Source organism: Phaethon lepturus, unplaced genomic scaffold (assembly GCF_000687285.1).
Source record: "Phaethon lepturus isolate BGI_N335 unplaced genomic scaffold, ASM68728v1 scaffold38191, whole genome shotgun sequence".
Lineage (NCBI taxonomy): Eukaryota > Metazoa > Chordata > Aves > Phaethontiformes > Phaethontidae > Phaethon > Phaethon lepturus.
Window position 1 is genome coordinate 6734 of NW_010519166.1, and position 20243 is coordinate 26976.

Sequence of the window (20243 nt, forward strand, 5' to 3'; positions counted from 1 at the left end):
GCTGAGAAGTGGGGCAAGGGCTGGAGATGATGGTGTGAGGCTGTGGGTCAACTGTGTTGTGTGGAGGCAGAGTGATGTGGGACTGGGAAGGCAGTAGGATGTGGTGGACTTCAGCTCACATAGGTCACATTGCAGTTGCACATTTTTCTTGATTTTGAGTCAAAAGACAAGGTGGAAGTGTGTGGCTGCATTGTTGATTTGGCCAGAGCCCTGGGGCCAAGCTGGGGCTATACGTTATTTTTGCAGTTAAAGGGAGGTATAGGCCCACTTGGGCACCTCAGGGCAGTCTTTCACTCCTTGGTGGTGGTTGTCTTTTTCCCCAGATTGATAAATACCTTTACGCCATGCGGCTCTCCGACGAAACGCTGATAGACATTATGGCTCGCTTCAGGAGAGAGATGAAGAATGGCCTCTCCAGAGATTTTAACCCAACAGCTGCAGTGAAGATGCTTCCTACATTTGTGAGGTCTATTCCTGATGGTTCAGGTAAGGAGCTGAGTATTTGTTTTCCGTGCTAAACATGGTGTGCTTCATGGGAAACCTGCTAGAAATACACCAATGCGCTACCAAGAACAATTTTCTTTCTGGCGAGCTCAGACAACATTTTGAAGACAGCCTCCCCTCTGTGTGCAGGTCTGTTCCCACAGATGCTGGAGGATTTTGTGATTCCTGTGTCAAACCCACTTTGATGTCAACAGAAGAGCTTTTCCTAGCAATCAGTCCACTAACAGTCAATCTATTTACAGTGAGATTTGTCTGTCAATAATTGGTACTTCACATAGGAAGGTTTTTCATTTATATAGTTCACACTCGTGATCTAGAGTCTTAACAAATACAGTGGCTTTTAGTCACTTGCTGTTTGACTCAGCATCTCTTCTCCTCCTTATTTTTTCCCCAGTGGAAGTGGGAACCCTTATAGGCTGAATGTGAGTTTCCTGGCATTTGTTTTGCTTTTTGTAGTCACCTCTTGCAGACTGTCTTAGGGCAAATTCACAGAACTCAGGGAGGCTGCAGTGTGTGGCTCCAAAGCTACTGCTCTGGTATACTGAGATTTTTCTATCCAGATGTAGGATTCTTTTTTTCTGTGCCTGATAAAAGTGGCACAAAGAGCTATCAGAAACCAGAAAGATGTTGTGTTGGTATTTGAGACCAAGATTGCCCCTATTACTTATCTGAGTGTTTATAGAAACCCCAAACATCTACATATAGAATATATAAATAAATTTATAAACAGTATATAATAGTGTTTATTATTTAGTGGTAGCACTGGATTTCCTTCTCATGTAGCACAAGTTGCTTAACTGTAGTTTGGTGCCTACCACAAATTATGTCCCTGTGTGCCAAAATCGGACGGTTGCAGAACTGCGTAACAGAGTTACCTGTTTTTACAGTTAAGATCAAGAATTTATTGGGTGAAGGAACGTGAAGCCTGGTGCTTTGTGTTACTTGGCGCTGTCTGGCAGGTGGAAATCTTTGATGGTTCTGCTTTGCTGTTGCTTTCTGCCACCTTAAGCTTTTTCATTGAAATGTGATCCTCTGCCTAAAAAAAAAACAAAGGGAGAACAAGCTTGAATCCTGTATTTCCCTTAATTTAGCGATGTTATGTTGAAATGTTGCATTGAAATTTGCAGCCTGTTGTGAAAGCCAGAAGCTGCCACACACAGCTGAGTCATAGGCAGGGGTTGCTCCAAGGTTTTGCAGGTGAGGTGGCTTGAGGGCTAGTGCGTGGAATCCCAGTATTTTTACCAGCTCTGAAATCCCTGTTTTTTCCTTCATGCGTGTTTGAGTTCAGTTGAGTACAGACCTGTCCCCAGTAACCTGGTCTGTCAGGCACTGCAGGTTAGCAAATCTGAGCTGCTTGCAGTGAGTCAAATAATTTTGCAAATTTTTCCATGGCACAAACTTGGGGAGACTTTGAGATGCGGTATGGCACAGGGAAAAGGGAATCTGCACCCGGCCAGGAGAGGTGGGAGAGATTGCTGAATGCTGCCGAGACCGAGCATCGGCCAGAGCAGCGGGTATTCGTGGTCCAAGCGTATGCGTGTCTGTATGTCAAGGCATTAATTTCAGATCATGTATTACACACCTACTTAAAAAAGCAACCTTGTGTGTTGTGCACAGGGTGCTCAGTTCTTGATCCGGTGCCCGTTTGGCTCCTGCCAGCCTCTCCAGGACAGGCACACTGTGGGCAGTCTATTTGCAGCTTGGATTAGAGCAAGGCAGTGCTTTGCCCTAGACAAGTTCTGTGTAACAGGGTAATAATCCGTGTATGCATGTCCTGAGTGTCTCTTTGGGTAGCTGGTAGAAATGTAGGCAAAACCATTCTGTTATTTGCCTAGAAAAGGCATGTTCTGACCCCAGGTATGAGCAATATTTGCTGTGGGTGGGTGTCATGGCGTTTCTTTCCCTGACTCACCTGCATGTGCCTGCCACGTCTGGCTTAGCCGTCGCACAGATGCAGCCAGGGCAGACACAGAGCCCCCTCCCCTCTTCCTCCAAAAGGCGCTGGGAGGCCCTCACGGATGTGTCCGTGTCGCTGTGCCCAAAGCGTGGGTTCGGCTCCCGGCCGACAGCAATTTCTGCTGTCAGCTGTCCCTCCGTAGAAGCCAGAGGCTGAAAGCCTGCCCTTTTCTCTGGCCTGTCTCTAATTACTGCCTTGTAAGCTCTTTCCTCTGAGTCTGATTATTATTATGAGAGCTGACTATTCAGAAAAATACTGCTGTTTAGTTTCAGATCTGTGCTCATCTATTTTATTAACAAGGAGCCTTTGAGTAATAATTTTGGACGCTCTGGAGAGGTTGGTGTTAGCAGAGTTTTTTGCTTCATTCAGAGTTGTTTAATTTATGAAAGCCACAAGATTTTTTTTGTCCAGAGTGCCCAGAATAGTATATCAAGCTAATCCAAAATACTTTCAAAAGATCTTCCTAAATTAATTTACAGCGGTTTTGATTGCATCTTGGTGTTATAAAGCATAGATTAAATGCTGCTGCTTAGGTTTAATTCCTGAGGTACTCTGAAAGAAAGCTGCTACTTTGCATACGTAAAACTTTACATTCTAGTTCAGAGTTCTTTTTTCTTTTTAACTGAAAGGGATAATTATTTATAAATATTACCTTGTGATTAACCCGGCAGTGCTGGAAATCAAACATGTTAATATCTTAATTTACTGCCGGGGAAGATATTTCTGAAGTGCATTATTTGTTTGAGGTATGTACTAAAGTGCATTTAGGCTTGAACAAGGGACATCTGGTCCAGTGTTTATTTTTCCATTAATTTATTGTCAGTAATGGCTTACCTTCAACAAATGATACTCGTATGATAAAGCTTATTCGGTATTTGGCTTAATGAGACACTTGTGGTAAATGTTTTCCTTCTGGTCTTGTTGCGGTGAAGCGGGTTATGAGTTACTGAATTTGTTATGCTGAACCCAATAGAGGGAACTGCATCTGCAGTTTGGATATGTTCATGTTTTAAATGACATCCATATTGGAGCAAAGCGATGTTTAAAGCCACTCTGTTGAGAAACAGGTAGGGAAGCGCTGCAACATCTGTATTTCAGCAAACTCTGAGTTTGCTCATGTCTTGAGCAGCAAGAAGAAAAGGTTGCATTGAAATGCAAAAAAAATTAGGATTATTAGGAGTTGAGGGCTCCCACTGTCGTGCTGCTACGTTTTTCTGTACAGAGCTTTGTGGTTTTGTGCATGACCGTGTTTTGTTTGCTGTATTACACTGCAACCTTGGAAAACCGTAAGGGCTTTTCCAGTGTCTTAGGCTGTTCTTGCGAGAGGTCCTGCCCCAAGGGACGCCCTGTCCAGCTCATCAGCTTTGCTGAACAGGATGGGGCTCCTGGAGGTGCACGGGGCGATGAGGAGGAGCAGTTTGCTAAGCTAGATTTGAGGAGCTTTAGTTTGAGATTGGGCAGAGTAATCTCAGAGGCAAGTCTGGGTCTGTAAATCCTCATGGATAAATTGCATACCCCATATTTTGGTGACAGTGTGGGCTCGGAAGGTTCGGAGAGCTGAGTCAAAGTTTGAGGTAACACATCAAAAGGTGCTGGTCTCCCCAGCTGTTAAGAGGTCTTTCCACATTGAATTTAGGTAGAAATGGAAAAACATTGATGTTGGGAACGGCCTTCCCAAGGTTGTAGTTAAGAGTTAGAAGGCAGAATGAGAAGAGGCTGAAGAGCGCTGCAGGATGGGACTGGGACAAAGAGCGCTGCCCACGGGACAGTGGGCAATAGGTATTGGTAGTGCAGGATGTGGGGGGAGGCAACTTGTCCTGCCATGGCGTTGGGGTGCTTCTGACACTGGAGAAAAGCACAAATTGATGAGGAAACCAGGATGAGAAAGCGCCGTGCACCTCTGCTTCACCACCCTCCGAGCAGCCTCGGTGATCCTGGGGATGCCATGAGCAGACACAAACACTTGCAAAGAGCCTCGGTCATTAACTGCAGCCTGGACATGCACTCCTGTGTGATAAGTTGTGCACACTGCTTCCCTAAATATTATCTTTTCACAGACTTTAACGATCTCTGTCTTTGTTTGCTCCCTCTTTGATAAGGCAAGATAGCACAAGCGGATTGCTCTCCAGGGTGTGCTGAAAGTGTCATTCCTCGATAGCCAGACCGGGTGTCTCAGTTGCCTGAATTATTCCCTGAAGTCTGTTTCTCTGATTTTTGTTACCTGACTGCAGTTTGCAGTAAATCTCAGCTTCCGAGGGAGAAAGAAGTGGTTCCTGCTGTAACTATGTTTGTGTGTAGTTTGTTGATTTTAGAGTAGGGCACAATCCAGCCACCATTCACTGCCAAAGTGACACAGGTTCATTTACAGCAAAAGACTGATCGTCAGTGGTCTGGCATACCTTCATTTTACTCTCTCTGGTTTCAACATCTTTTCAGCTTTCTCCTGAGATCTTTGCTCTGCCAGTTTCATCACGAGACCTAGATACAAACTGTCCACTGTTAGCCCATTCTTTTTGCATAAACCCTCATTGCAGTTGCCTGTGTATCAATGGTGGTCAGTGCTGCTGCTGCAGCAACTTCATGTTAAATCGTAGGGAATCAGGCTGATGCTTCACGTGGACACCCTGCAGCTAGAACTATGCATTATCTTTAACAGAGCTTGATGTTTACCAGATTTGTGTTGCATACAATTTTTAATCACTTGTCTCTTGTTTTCCACATAGAGAAAGGAGATTTCATTGCACTGGATCTTGGTGGTTCTTATTTCCGCATTCTGCGAGTGAAGGTATCGCATGAAAAAAAGCAGACGGTACAAATGGAAAGCGAAATTTATAATACACCTGAAGATATCATGCACGGCAGTGGAACACGGGTAAGCACCTCTTCCTTAGGATGTCTCGCTAAAGATTAGCTGCTTTCACACTGCCATTTTAGGAAAACACTACAAGAATGACCTTAGCATCTTAAAAGTTGCACCTATGGCATGCACAGAGCTTTGTCGATACTGAAAAAAATAAGTAGTAGTTAGTGTAACAGCATGCATGGGTGCTGCAAACCTGCTGTCATTGTGTGGGAGACTTTTGGCTGAGTTAGGGAAAAAATGGCCTAGAAATGAAAATTCTCACTTGTATAGTAAAGTTACTTTCCACAGGTAGGAATGGAGAGCAGGAAAACAGCTTAGTCTTTGTAAGCAGTGAGCCTGACCAGCCCTGCAATTGTAATGTTAGATGAGGGGTAGAAATACCCATGACAGCCACATATCTGTCCTGGCAGTCCGAGCAACTCAGCATTCATGAAAAGTATAAGTACATTAGAAAAGTTACAGGAAACTGATAGAATGTTTTGGCACAACTTCGACTTAATTTTTGCTGAATAAATGACAGTTTGTTTTTTTTAGTGTCCCATGTTCCAAGAGTAGAAAATATTTGGATCCCTTTACTTGGATTTCAGATTGAGTTACTTGGAAGTGTTTATTTTCTTTTTATGATCAGGAAGTGGATTACAATGAGTATTTTACTGACAGATTTGTCTCCGTGTCAGTGTAAGACAAAACAGGTAATTTTCACTGTTGGAAAAAGCAAGTTTTTTTACACTTTTTACTAGAATGAGGTGCTATTTAGGAGTATGAGACACCTGCAGGAAACTTATAGCTTGTTTCACAAGAATAAACAAAAGAGGAAAAAAAGAAAAATTATACAAACAGCATTCCTAAATATATTTTCTGTAGTCGCCTTAATGCCCTTAACATATGTAGCTAATGACCGCTGCTGCATTCTTATGCAATAGTGAGCATAAGATGGCAATTGTGGCTTCTAAGTACCACTGGTACAAGCATCGCTGCGATATCTGAACCACAGCAATAAAATACCTTTGTAAAAACTTTTCCTAATGTTATTCCTTTGTTATCTGGCCAAAAGGTCATGCAGAGGCTTTCCTAAGAAATGGGTTTGGAGGGGAGCTGAGCTGCCTGTTGCTGGTGGAGGCAGGGAAGTTGGGTGGGCTGCCCGGAGGCAGGTTTGGAGCATGGGCTCGCTTGTCCATTGAGGGGTGGCAGGAGCTGGAGACAGACAAGCAGCAGGGCTGCCCACACACCTAGGGAGCAAGTGTCTGTTCCGAGGAGGCAAGGCAAGGCTGACTTCAGGTGAGACTTTGATGGAGACATGATAAGGGTGGTAAGGAGAAGCCAGAAAAGGAGGCATCAGGTCTGCATTTTTTCTGGGGCTTTGTTGTGTTTACATTTTAATTTTTAAATATCTGAAGGCTATTTGGCCATTGGGAACCAGCAGTGTGGAGCTCGGGCTGATAGGCTTTGTAATGGCTTTTAAACTGAAAGAGAGGTGAGCGAGGCTTCCACTGACCCGGGGGGGGACAGTCGCTCCCAGTATTTAAGTACCAGGAAAAGAAGAGGAGGACTGGAAGCATCATCAGAATTGCATCCGGGTTCGAAGTTGTCCCATGACAATATCCAACCGCGACTAAAACGCTTGCTGTGAGACTTCAGAGGGAAGCATGGCGGATGCCCGGGAGGCACACAGGCAGGTGATGATTTGGTGCTTATGACTGATGCGTACGGTTGAGGTTCTCTGAAATCTCTGAGCTAGATTAGTGGAATACTTGGACTGAACAGCCCGTGTGGGGTAGGCTACTAATATGTTTTTCAGCAAGCTGTGAGTTATACTCTTAGAGCCTAATACATAATCAGCTTATTGAAGGGATTACGATTTACAGCTTCGTGCCTCACTAGCGTGGTTCATTTTGATATTTTCTACTTCATTGCATTCAAACTTCTATTTGCACCCATCTGTCAGGCACGGGCTGACAGCTTTGCCAGTCAGAGACAGTTCCCTGTCAAAGTCAAGGGCAAAACTCTCATTGACTTCAGCAGTGTAATAGCAGGTCTAAAATGTGTAAGAAGCCTGTCTTCCGTGTCAACTCAACGAATAGGAGTGTGCCCGAGGCTTGATTTTGGTGTTGCTTTTTGTGTTCTGCTGCCGCTGGAGGTAGGTTATAGGTTTGTGGCTGTTCTCCCAATCTGAAGGGGCTTGAGCTTGAGCTCAGATCTTCAGTTGCTTGCTGAAGCCTGCTGGCTGACAGCCAAATGCATCCTTGTGGAGACTTCTTGGAGCCCAATTTGAGCAGGCAACTTCATGGCCAGAGGAAGTAATGAAGCCTGATATCGTATTGCTCAGTGTCTCGTGGCTATATCGCTTCAGGTCTATAAAGGTGTAAAACCTGGCTGGCGCTTTCCTCTTGGCTGTGATGTTCGCTCCGTCCATCTCTTTTTGACATTTGATACAATATTGGGCTCAGGCTGTTCCCCACCGCACAGTTGTGGGTGGGCAGGAATTTGGATTTTTCCTCAATCTGCCTGCCCTGCTCTAATGAAATCCACGGGAACTTTGTAATGTTGTCTCTACCGCCCTGTCGGAGTTATTTGGCATTTGTAAGGTTTGGATGTTAATATGGGCATGGGCACATACAGACGCTGCCTTGAGTCTCCTTAGGAAAAATCTTACTACCGTTAAGGGTAGCAAAATTAATAAATGCCTCTCTCTTTCTTTTCACCTTTTGAGTAGCACCTTCCCTCTGTGCTTTATTAAAAACAGTAGCACAGCCAGACCGTACATCACTGACTAGACACTGCTACCATAGTGTCAAGAATGTGGCTAATCGTTAACTGCACTTGCCCGTGCAGGCTGCGGCACGGGTTATGCTTGCGCGCCCCGCTGCCAGCCCAGAGCCTTAATGACTCACGGTGCGTTGGCTTGCAGCGAGCGTGTGCGCTAGCTGACGGAGGCGAGCTTCGGCAGGTCGTGCCGGGACTGCACGGGCAGACGCTGGCAGGTGCGTGGACTTTCCGGAGTGCATTGGGAATGGCAAGGGATCTTTTGCAGTCGGACTTAAAAATCAGGCCCTGACTCTTCTCTATGTGGTTGTAGCTCATTGCATAAGAGCGGAATTTTAGTAGCAACATCCACAGTCAATATTTCTGCTTCCTGCTCTCTGAATTCCTGAGAGGTTTGTGGTTGGCCCCTGCTTATTGTGTGTAATCCTGGGAGCAGCTGAAAATTTAGTAGGACTGAGTATTTAGCAAGATACTTTCAGATGGAAAGCATAATAAAAATGTACGCTCCTGTTGTTTCTGTGTTCCTCCTGGAGAAGTTGTCATATTTTATTACTTAACTATAGTTCTTTTTGTAACTCCTTTTTCCTTCTCCCTCATCAGGACAGCTGAAAACAATCTTACAGAAGTGCAGCAGCCTAGGTTGCTTTCCCATGCTGTTTCACTGCGTGCGCTCAGTGAAATGTCCTTGGTTTGCCCAGGACAATGAATGGCAACGTTTTCCCTGGAAAACTACTGTACTTCTGCTTAATCAAATCTGACCTCATTTTAGGAATGAGTCTAAGGTGTTCTGTTAAATTGTAACGTTACAGACACCACTTCTTCATCTGCTTCGAAGAGCAAAATATTCCTCTGTTTTTTTGTAATTGCTACAGCCTGTCTGTAGTGCTTTCCCGTGTCTCCAAGACTCTGTAAATTGTTCTTAATAAAGCTGCGCAGGCTAATTGCAACCAACAGCTATCTTTTTGTACTCCCTCCCGATTATCCCCAATCTTCTGGGCAGTTTTCCTGGTGTCATCTCACCAATGCTGCAGAGAGGTTTGGTTGGTGGTGTTTGGTTGTTTTTTTCTTTTCCCCAGGGAGTTAAAATGTGAAGCGCAATTATCTTGTGGGGAAGGCAACGACTTGTTAACAGGTTTGACATCCATTGCTGCTATGGGTCAGTTCAAGGCACATCGGGCTTTTTGGTACTGGTAGACACAAAGGTGTGCTTTTCTTGCTTCATTGCCAGGGCTTCATTTTGGCTTTGAGTGTTGCAGTCTACCTGCAGGGCTTTCCAAATAGCTTGGTGGGAGAGACATCCCCCATCTTTGTGCCCACACACTCCCTGGCACGCCCGGCCACCGGCGAGCATGCATGGTGCATGCCCTTGAAACAGGGCACCGCTGAGGGACCGTCGAGGTGGCTGGGAGGAAATTGGTACCTGCAAGCCTCGTGCAGGCTGCCTGCTTAGTTCTGCATTATAAAAAAAATGTAGAAAATGTTGCCATTTCGGGTTGTTTCTCAGAGTGTGTGAAATATTTAGACAAATACCCTGGGTTTTCTTTTTGTCTGTTTGTTGTGAGCTTTAGGAATAGGTTTGAGAGATGTTATCCTTCTGGGTGGTTCCTGCAAAGTGCTGGCTTCTGTCGTCTCAGCAGTGCTTGAGTGAAGCAGATGTTCATCTTCTCTGCGTAGCTGTAAAAGTGCTCAATCACATGTGGGACTGTATCCCAAGTGTTCTTTTGAGATGCTTCTTCCTGTTACTGAAAGGTTAAAAGAAGATTTTTGTTCTGATCAAATGTTCAGTAGAAGGGTTATGGCAGGCTCGAGAGCACATGCTGCTTGTTTCAGGAAAAGTGTTTTTACATGGGTGTAAAAACGTATTTCATAATTTATTATTTGTTAATATAGACTGCCTGAGAGTATTTTCATAGCTTTGTCATTTAAATATGCCTTAAAACTTGGAGCAGATATTTTCCCCTTTCCCCTCACCCAGTACAGTTTTCATATGCAGTTTGAAATATTTTCTCCCTGAAACTATATTTCTAGTCATTGTGGTTTTATACTTTCCTCTTTCTTATAGCTTTTTGATCATGTTGCTGAATGCCTGGGAGACTTTATGGAAAAACAACAAATCAAAGACAAGAAATTACCAGTTGGGTTTACATTTTCTTTCCCATGTCGACAATCCAAGCTGGATGAGGTAAGAAGATTTCACGATTTTCTTAATTTGCAGAAGAGCTACCATGTTATTAAAACACAGTATGAAAGCAGTATCCCAGACATGTCTCATTTTCGGGATAAATGAGTATTGTATTTCACTGTCAGACTTCAAGTTTTTGTTTGTGTTCAGACTGGTTAATAGATGACAAAGAGGCATCTGATGTTTTGTACTGTGCCTCTTCATGAGCTCCTCAATATTATGGTTTACCATGTAAACGCAGCAGCAGTTTTCCCTGCTTTCTGTGCAGACTTTTTCACCTCTCTATGGGATGTAACTGGGAGGGACCCAGTCCAGTGGTGTTTGCTCAGACTTTGCTGAACTTCTTGACTGCAGGCACTGATCTGGATCCTTCTGCCCGTGCAGTGGTGCTGAGCCATGCCACCGTCTGGGTGCTCAGCACCACGGGGAATCGGGCAGAGCACCTGAAGCAACATGCTTTAAGAAAGGATGGAAATAGCCTTGTATGAAGTGACTGATGAGATTCCCATGACGAGGATGCTATGATGTTTTCCTTCTTTTGCTCATTGTATCACCAATGACTCAGCAACCTCCTGGTGCAGCATTGCTATGGCAATGGTGTAGCAAATTAATGCAGGGAAGTTAAATCCATACAAAATGCTAAGAGGTTGCACTGTTAAAGCATGACCTGCTTTTCCAGCTTGCAAGTCTCCAGGTTAGCCTGATGCAACAGCTCCCCAGGTGTTGGTACTGAGGAGGGCCAGGTGAGGCATGGTTTATATTACATTTCCTACTTCTTGAGCAATGCTGAGAGCTGAAAACAAGGGTGTTTACTAACTCAGGGTCTGAATGTAGATAAGAGCAGAGAGCTGCCTTTTCCTGCATCAGTTGAGAAGAGATGAGTTGATTTTGGTGCAACTCTGCGATCTGGCCGTGGTCCCTGGTAAGGCTGAGACTACCAACTGCAGTGGAGTTGTGCTGGGGATGAGGGTGTGAATTTGAGTTGCCCTTGTGAAAATTTGTTTAACTGCATGAAAGGCACTTGTTTGCAGGCTGGCTTGCTCAAGCCAGCCGGGATGAAGTCATGCTTGTGTGGGGCAGTGGCAGGCAAGGGAGCACGTGGGATGGGCCTGGGGACACCTGTAGTGACTTGGAGATGAGCGATGCCAGAGTTGACTCTCGAGTGAGATTTTTTGTGATATTTTGGCCATTTGAAAAATATGTTTTTCTGGATTCTGTGTGCCAGATTTGTTCCTGGATTTGTTCCTGGATTGCCTGCGAGGCTGTGCTTGCCTGGGTGCTGGTTTCTCATGCTTGGTGAGCCGGAGGTGGCAGGGTGGTCCCTGATTTCTCCGAGAATGACAAGGTGGCACCTCATGGTTGGGTCCCGCTCAACCCTGCTGCGCTCCAAGGGCTTCTCCCTGCTGCTGAGGCCTTGCTGGCAAAGCAAAAAATCCTTCCAGCGCACTGGCTGCTCACACTGAGAAGAGCTGCTCTTTGCCAGTGTGGCTTGACCTGAAAAGATAAAAGTTATGTGGACTGAGAGGCCTTTTTGACTATTAAAGCTGTGCCTGCAGAGTGGGGTTTGCCCATGGTTTTCCTGTGCAGCAGCATGGAGCTTTTCTAGGTTTCTAAATGGTGCTGATGAGGACGGAACAGTGACAAAACTTACGCAAACTGAGTTTGTGGTTCAGTGGTGGGAATACCTCCTGGTCTGGAAAGAGCTTCCCTAATCCCTCTGTCCCTTGTAGCTTTAGGGCTAAATGCTATCCCAGTTGGGAGGGTGAACATGCACAAGACTTGGTTGATTTTTAAGCTGAGATATGGGCAAACGTACATCTGGGCAATGGCTGCTTGTGCCTTTAGGCTTCAGCTTTTCTGGTTTTTAGCTTCTTGGACTCCTGTTGTGATAGACGTGAATATTGTGATGGGTATGAAAAGCTGAGCTGATTTGAGTTGTCTCGATGCTCTTTTCTTTCTTTTATTATTGCTTACTTATTTACTGAATGCTCTGAATCAGCTAGGCATTATCTAAATAGAGAAAAAAAATCAGATGTTGTCATTACCTTGGGGGATTTTCAGGCTCTTTATGACAGTTTGCAGACAAGGGATTCAATACCAGGATTTCCTTTTTGATCTATGCTGTAAGTCAGGGACAGACATTGCTACATTTCCAATATTTCCGTTTGCCTCAACCCATAAACACAGTCCCACCGTGAAACAAGCCCGGACAGTTGGGACTCCAGGCAGCAAATGTGCAGCAGTCTGATCCCCACTGCAGCCGAGTCCTGGACATACAAACATCACACCCCTTCTCTTTAGTCAGTCCCGCGCAGTCAGCTTTTTTCTGAAAGCAGTCAATTTCCATGACCCAAAGGGATTAAATGGTTTTCCAAGAAAAACTATCGAGGAGTAACGGGGAGAAGAGTGGCTGAAAATACAAAATGCAAAGAAACTATTTTCTAGCAAGGGAGGGGAAAACAATTTCCTATCTTTCAGCTCACTGTAATGAGAATCAAAGACCGCCAGTTGTCTCAGGTTGGGTTGTTAGGTCGTATAAGAAAAGAGAGCTGAAGATGCATTTGAAGTATAAAATACTGTTTTTTAAGGGGAAAAAATGAATTTGTGTCTTATGGTGGCATCTTGTTGAATATTGCTCTCTTATTTTATTAGGGTATTCTGATAACCTGGACAAAGCGCTTCAAAGCAAGCGGAGTGGAGGGAGCGGATGTTGTGAGGCTGCTTAACAAGGCCATCAAGAAACGTGGGGTAAATTATACTTCGTTCTTTTTTTAACTCTGTATCATAGCAAACTGTCATTTCTTTGTCAGGGACCACCTTTTGTGTCACTGACTTGAGCGTGTGATTCTTCTTGCATGAAGATGGGTGGTCTCGCCGTTTTGCTGGGAAAACGGAGCAATGTCAGAGTCGCTGTGCGGAAGCTGTGATTTTCCTCGTCGCACAAAACGGAGTTACTATGTTGTGGTTTGTCGCAGCAATTTTACCACTCTCCAAAAACTGTGAAAGTGCTGTGTGTCAGTGCCGCAGCTTTTCAGTGACACCAACACGTCCCATTCCTGAGAAACTGCGTCTCATGGTCTGGGCTCATCAGAGTTGTGCAACTGCCTTGCCTGGGAGCAGGAGAGGAGCAGAGTAGAAAAGAAGGGGGATTTCAAGCTCAGTGAGCTGTGGTGCTCCCTGCAGTTTCTCAACACCGATTTTTATAGAGGGTGAAGGTGACCAGTTTGCTGAGTTAAATAAATAATAAGGCACTGAGCATGAGCTGGAATGAATTTGGGTTTGCGTAATGCTTGCAGCCAGGTGATATGTTGATTACTAAACATACAAATTAATTGGAAACTGGGCAGTATTTTCTCTGGGCAGTTGTGGACTCTTAAGAAAACCTGAGTTTTACTGTCACTGAGCAACATTACTATAGTCAGTTACTATCATCAGACTTGGTATCAGGTAGAATAACACACTGAAGAAGCTGGAAAGGAATGAGTGCATGTCATATCTTCACTTGAAATAAAACTCCTAGATGTTCTAAGTGAGTTCTATGAGAAATATGTAACTTGGGAATATTTTCTAGATTGACTCCTCAAGCAACTGCATCAAATTTGTCCATGATGTTTAACTGCAGAGGTCCTCCTTCCCTCATGTATAGCCCTTTTCTTTCCTGCCTAAGAGTGCTTATGTGAGAGCAGGTCTTTACTCTCTAGAATTACGCTACTGCTATTTTATTGTTTGCCTGCTGCATTAGTCTGCTCTTATTGTCATCTTTGGTACGTGGGGTAGGGAACTGGCAGACGGAGCAGGTGATATTTAAAAAGATGACCTGTGGTATTCAGTCAAATTATTTGTCTGCTTGTTCCTTGTGAAATTAGTTGATCTAAGCAAACTGGTGATAAACACAAGCAGCGTTTACCAGAGAAGCCATATGGTCCAAGTAACATTTTGTTCCTCCATCAGGACTACGATGCAGATATCATGGCTGTTGTGAATGACACCGTTGGAACTATGATGACCTGTGGTTTTGATGACCAGCGTTGTGAAGTTGGCTTGATCATTGGTAATGCACATTGCTGGTGCAGCATGCACATGACTTTTCTCCCTTTGCCTGGCCTGTTTGGTTAGCACCTTCTGATGTCCTTTCCCTAAAGGCACTGGCACCAATGCCTGTTACATGGAGGAGATGCGGCACATCGACCTGGTGGAGGGGGACGAGGGCAGGATGTGCATTAACACGGAGTGGGGTGCCTTTGGAGATGATGGCTCGCTAGAAGACATCAGGACCGAGTTTGATCGAGAGATTGACCGTGGATCCCTTAATCCTGGGAAGCAGCTGTGAGTGAGGCAGTTATTTGTGAGCTTTTCTTCTTTTGTTTTCCACTCTGTGCTCCTTTTTCCACCTGTGTTATGAATTCACCAGTTCAAGAAAGCTCAGCTTTGTCCATGGGGAGGCAAACTGCAGGCTGGGCCAGGTGGTGTGGTGGCACAGCTAGGCTCTGCCTCTCAGCATTGCCCCTGGACAGGTGAGTGACTCCTGCTGTCCCCTTCTGCAGGTTTGAGAAGATGGTCAGTGGGCTGTACATGGGGGAGCTGGTGAGGCTCATCCTGGTGAAGATGGCCAAGGAGGGGCTGCTCTTTGAGGGGAGAATCACCCCTGAGCTTCTCACCAAAGGGAAGTTTGAGACGAAGCATGTTTCTGCCATAGAAAAGTGAGTACTTCTCCCGTTTTACCCCCTGGGGTTCACAGTGACTCTGAATGTTAATTTTCTGGCATCTCTCTCTGTTTTGTGGGGAGATGTGCTGCGCTGGGGGTCCAGCGCAGGTGCAGAGCTGGCATGTGGGGACCCCCAGCAGGCAGCCTATGCCCTCCTCCCCAAGATTTCTTCCTCTTTCTGTGTTGGGAGGAACTATGAAAGCCTACCAGTCTGTGCAGCTACAGGGTACGCACTGTGCTACCTCTCATCCTCCTCGCAAAACCTCAGAAGCTGCTACCCTGCAGCTAAACATGGGAGTGAATTGGCTTAGTGCCTCCTAGCAAATACTTGTGTTGCTCCTTGCTGTATCCACGGGATCGCTGGGCAGAAAGAAAACAACCGTGACAAGGCAGAGCATTCAGTCTCGTAGGCAGTGCCGGGTGCTACATGGCGACCTCTGAGCTATGTGCCAGTTGGTTTCTTATGGTGTCATCACCCCCTTTGGTCAGTACTTACTGGCTCTTCCCCCTGCGTTTTCATAATTCACATCACTGGAATAGTTTGTACTGTAGTCATTGGGCCCGCTTTTCTTTTCAAAGTGCTGCCGATTTTGGTGCATATTTCTGGAGGTACTGTTGACTGCAAGTGCAACGCCAAGGGAACAGCCAGTAACTTCTACAATGCCTGTTTCCCCCCGCCCTGTTTTACTCCTGTCCCTGCAGACCGACTTACCTGAACGGCTTTCCATTAAATGTGTGTGTTCCTTCGTCTTAACCACAGATGCCTATGTAATGGACCTATGTAATGTTGAACAACAACGAGAAAAATGCAGTTATTGAGAAATTCAGTTATTAAGAGCAAAATTTGCTCTGAAATCCCACCTCACTCCCTGAAGAACGCTTTGTTTATAAGTAGGGGGCACATTCTTGTGCAGCTTCAAATTTCTAGCTGATGCAAGAGTCCTTAAAATGATGTATGGAGTGCAGTTAGTAATGACAAGATATACTCCTTGTGTTTTTGTCTGGGAAATGACCAAGCTGGACATGGATAAATTTTGCCTCAGACTGGGTGCTAATGTGGGAAAACGCAGTGCAAAAGGCAGAAATTCAGTGAGGTTGTAAAAGCCTGAAAAGAGACCCATTAGGATGAAATCACTAGACAGCCTTTGCTCAGGGTTTTGTTTTTCATGCTGGGCTTAATTTATTGAGACATATGAGCGAGCGAGCGTGGGATTAGGTATATGCTTAGGCCTGTGCTGAATTGTGGGGCTGGTGCTGCTTGCTCCAGAGGGGAGAAGCTGTTCGAAGTCTAAAGCATCAGTGTGATGAAAAAGCATTTAATTCCTCTAGGTCTGTACAAGTGCTTGGAAGTTGCTAACTTTCTTAGGGGTGCACTGAAGGAGCTGGTAAGGGGTTGCTTCTGTGCTTCGGGTCTGGTGCTGTTGGACCACCTGCAGCCTGAGCTACGTGCTGTGCTCCTGGGGGACGCCCCAGCTCTGTGGGACAGGGCTGGTCCTGGTCCCACGCTTCGTGCTTTTGCTTTCGAAGTACAAGAAGCTCGTTCAGTACAAGACTTGGTCTGACCATCTGGCACAACGAAAACGTGGTCTGTGTGGAAGAGGTTATTGGATGTACCTGTCGCCTTGTAGGAAATGGACTTGAAGGAGGGCAGGCTCTTGGGTGCGTACAGGACTAATCCTGCCCATAGGCTGGCTGCTGTAGTACCTGGAATTGCATATTTTGTAGCTGGCGTGTTTGCACCAGGCTTTAATGGAAAGCTGTTTCTATCTGTGAATGAATGCATATTTAGAGCATTTTATTTCAAGCCTCATGGAGCTTCCAAGTCCAAATCTGTAAGAAATTTTCTTTCTAACCCCTTTTTCAAACCCCAGGCAGGGACACCCATTGTTGGATGCATCTCTGTCCTGCAATATATAGCTCCCCCACTAAGGAGTACCCTTTATTGCTCTCTCTTTGTAGGAGCAAAGAAGGTTTGAACAAAGCCAAAGAAATTTTAACCCGCCTGGGGGTGGAGCCATCCCACGAGGACTGCATCGCCGTCCAGCACGTCTGCACCATCGTGTCCTTCCGCTCGGCCAACCTGGTAGCCTCAACGCTGGGTGCCATCCTCAACCAGCTGCGGGATAACAAAGGGGTTGGCCGCCTCCGGACCACCGTGGGGGTCGATGGCTCCCTCTACAAGATGCATCCGCAGTGAGTCCCTCTGCTCCTGCCGTTAACACTCTTCACCCGCCGTGGCCTCTGCTTTGCCAAGGGTCGAGCATGTAACCCTAAGATGCCGCTCAGGCATGCGGTTTCTGTGGGGGATGAGGCACCCGAAACGTGGGCATGGGGGTTTGGTCTGAGATGGGGAGCTTAGTGGAAAAGACAGATGTCTTTAAGTGAAGGAGTGAGATTTGAAAAAAACAACAAAACCACAAAGAAAAGAACCAAAATTGGATACTGCAGTATCAGTGAAAACTAAGGTGGTCTGAGTACATACTTTAAGGGATCTCAACAGACCTCTTGGAAGGAGACTTCCTTTGTACAAAATACAACCTTATGCCCATGGATTGGGCTTTGAGGAGACCTGCACTAATGCACCTTGATCTCCATTTTCAATTTAACTCTGTTGTTTTGAAAATGACTGCTGAACTCTGCTTTTTTTCAGTCTTTTCTGCTGAAGATATAATATACCTGGAAAGCAGGGGGCAAAAATGGTGCTTACATTTCTGTGGCCTTTTAAAAGCTGACTTAGTTTTGTTTTTCCTCATCTCAAAAGTTACATTTTTAATCAAACAGCTGTTCAGATTTATGTAAAAATCAGAGAGGAAGTTAAGCTCTTCTGTTGTGGTTGTACCTGGTCCTGGTAACAGGGTTTGGTATGAGTCTTAGTGTCAAAAATAACCCAAGTGCCCAGGCCCCAACGCTGCGGGTGTTTGGGAGCGGCTGCAGGCTTGTGTGTGCTGGGAGAGCAGCACCTGCGTAAGGGTTTCCAAGTTCAGAGTTGAAGAAACAGAAGAAATAGGCAGTGTGCAGGTGTGGTTTATGCACACATGGTAAAAGGCTTTTATGTAGTAAGTAATGACTGGTGATACTGTTTTCAGTCCTGACTGGAGGATTTAGCTGTGGGGAGCAGAAACACAGCATACAGGACATACCTTGATATTGGAGCTGGCTGGGAGGGCTGAGTGTTGTTTATGGGGAAACTTTTGAAAGGATAAAAACGTTTAACGTTTCATTTTCGGTTTCCCAAAAATATTTTTTTTGAAAAAAAAATATTTTCCTTAGTTAAAAAAAACCAAAATTTTGACAAAAAAATTTCAAAATAGCATTCTTGGAATAGCTTTTCTAGATGGGCAGGTCTAGGGTGTGTTGAGATAATATATATGGGTAATTTCTGTTTCTGAACTGTCTCCTCAAATCACCTAAACCAGTGAGTTCAGGACAGCTTGATGGCCCCAGGAGAGGAGATCAGAGCAGCATTGGATCCAGGGGGTTTCTCTCATCTAGGGTCAGGTTCAGGGGCTGAGACTCTGATGCTCCCCCCTGCTTTTTGCTGTCCTTTCTTAGAAGTTCAGGAGAAGAGAGACCGTAGGGAAGAACTGCGCTTCCCCAGCAGTTTTCCTTCTTGGGAGGCTGTAGCTAACTCAGTCATGGTGAGGCTCCTCACTCCCCTTGCAGTCAGTCTGTGTTGGCAGCACAGATTTTGGGGGCTGTGGGGGAGGCAACGCAGACAGTGAGCTTGCAGCCTCTCCTCCCCACAGGTATGCCCGGCGCTTGCACAAAACCACCCGGCGCTTGGTGCCCGACTCAGAAGTGCGGTTCTTGCTGTCAGAGAGCGGCAGTGGGAAGGGAGCAGCGATGGTGACGGCGGTGGCATACCGGCTGTCGGAACAGCACCGGCTCATCGATGAGACGCTGGCCGAGTTCAAGCTCACCCATGAGCAGCTGTTGCAGGTGAAGAAGAGGATGAGGGCGGAGATGGAAGCAGGACTGAAGAAGAAGACTCATGAGACTGCCAAAGTGAAAATGCTGCCCACCTTCGTCCGCAGCACGCCAGATGGGACAGGTAGAGGCGTGCCCTTGTTGGAGTGAGGGCACCGGCTTGGCTGTGGGGTACCCCAAATGGGCTCCCAGTGATGGCGTTTGGGTTTGGTGGAGCGTGAGCAGGTGAAAGAGGAACTTCCTGAGCTGTGCAAAGGCAGAAATCCCAGCCCCAAGCAGGGCAGCCTGTGCTGCCCTCGTGCTGGTTGCTGGCAGCCTGGCCCCATATCCTTGCCCCAGGGTGCAAGCAAGCCAGGGCCTGAGGGAAGAAAACCACAGCTGGGCTCATAACCCAAACCCATCTAAACCCTGTCCGCACAACCTGGGTAGTTCTTTGCATTTCAGGGCAGCTGGCCAAATTTCTGCTTTCTCTCAGGGAACAGTTGTATCGATCCAGTTTCCCTTGTTGGTTTAATACAAAACAAAACCAAAAACCACACACACACAAAAAAAGAGATGAAATAATCAGAGCAGCATCTTCCCAACTGATAGTTTCTAAGAGATTTTATATCGAAGTGCTTTCTGGGGAAAGCACTTGTTAAGATTTTACTTATGGTTCTTTAAATACACACATATTCTTTTACAGAGAACGGAGACTTTCTGGCACTTGACCTTGGAGGGACAAACTTTAGAGTTTTGCTGGTGAAAATCCGCAGCGGTAAAAGGAGAACAGTTGAGATGCACAACAAGATCTATGCCATTCCTATAGAGGTGATGCAGGGAACAGGAGAAGAGGTGAGTATTTGTGTTTCTCTTTTGCAGCACTGCTACTTTTAAAATACCTTCTTAAGAGTGTGTAACATGTACAACTTCGAATGCATGACTTTTCTCTTCACAGCTGTTTGATCACATCGTTACCTGCATTTCTGACTTCCTGGATTATATGGGGATAAAAGGCGCACGTCTTCCTCTTGGCTTCACGTTTTCCTTCCCTTGCAAGCAGACCAGTTTGGATGCTGTAAGTTCCTTGGTATCTTTTGAGTCTCCTTTTGTGCTTATGCTAGACCTGATTTCTCTGCCTTCATATCATCTACATGACACTTACAGGGAGATTGTACAAGGGGAGGGTTCATGCTCTGACCCTGACAAGTACAGCTGCTCCTATAAATAGTTCCTTTAAAGGTAGTAATGCAAACGCTGCTCAGCCCATGGCTGTGACAGATAAGGGCATTTAAATTTTCCATGGTGATGGTATCCCTTTTTTAAGGTGTCGTGTTTTTTCCGATCAGATAAACCTGCTGAA

At 45.7% G+C, this 20243-nt stretch overlaps 1 protein-coding gene across 1 annotated transcript in view; it reads left to right on the forward strand.

Moving 5' to 3' along the window:
* HK1 (hexokinase 1) overlaps positions 1-20243 on the forward strand; it is a 37426-nt gene that overhangs the window by 6727 nt on the left and 10456 nt on the right. The window contains exons 2-12 of the mRNA XM_010296956.1: positions 324-486; positions 5185-5333; positions 10150-10269; positions 12922-13017; positions 14221-14320; positions 14412-14595; positions 14814-14969; positions 16934-17167; positions 18721-19025; positions 19587-19735; positions 19839-19958. Coding sequence (XP_010295258.1) covers positions 324-486; positions 5185-5333; positions 10150-10269; positions 12922-13017; positions 14221-14320; positions 14412-14595; positions 14814-14969; positions 16934-17167; positions 18721-19025; positions 19587-19735; positions 19839-19958 — 1776 coding nt within the window. The remainder of the gene's footprint in view (positions 1-323; positions 487-5184; positions 5334-10149; positions 10270-12921; positions 13018-14220; positions 14321-14411; positions 14596-14813; positions 14970-16933; positions 17168-18720; positions 19026-19586; positions 19736-19838; positions 19959-20243) is intronic.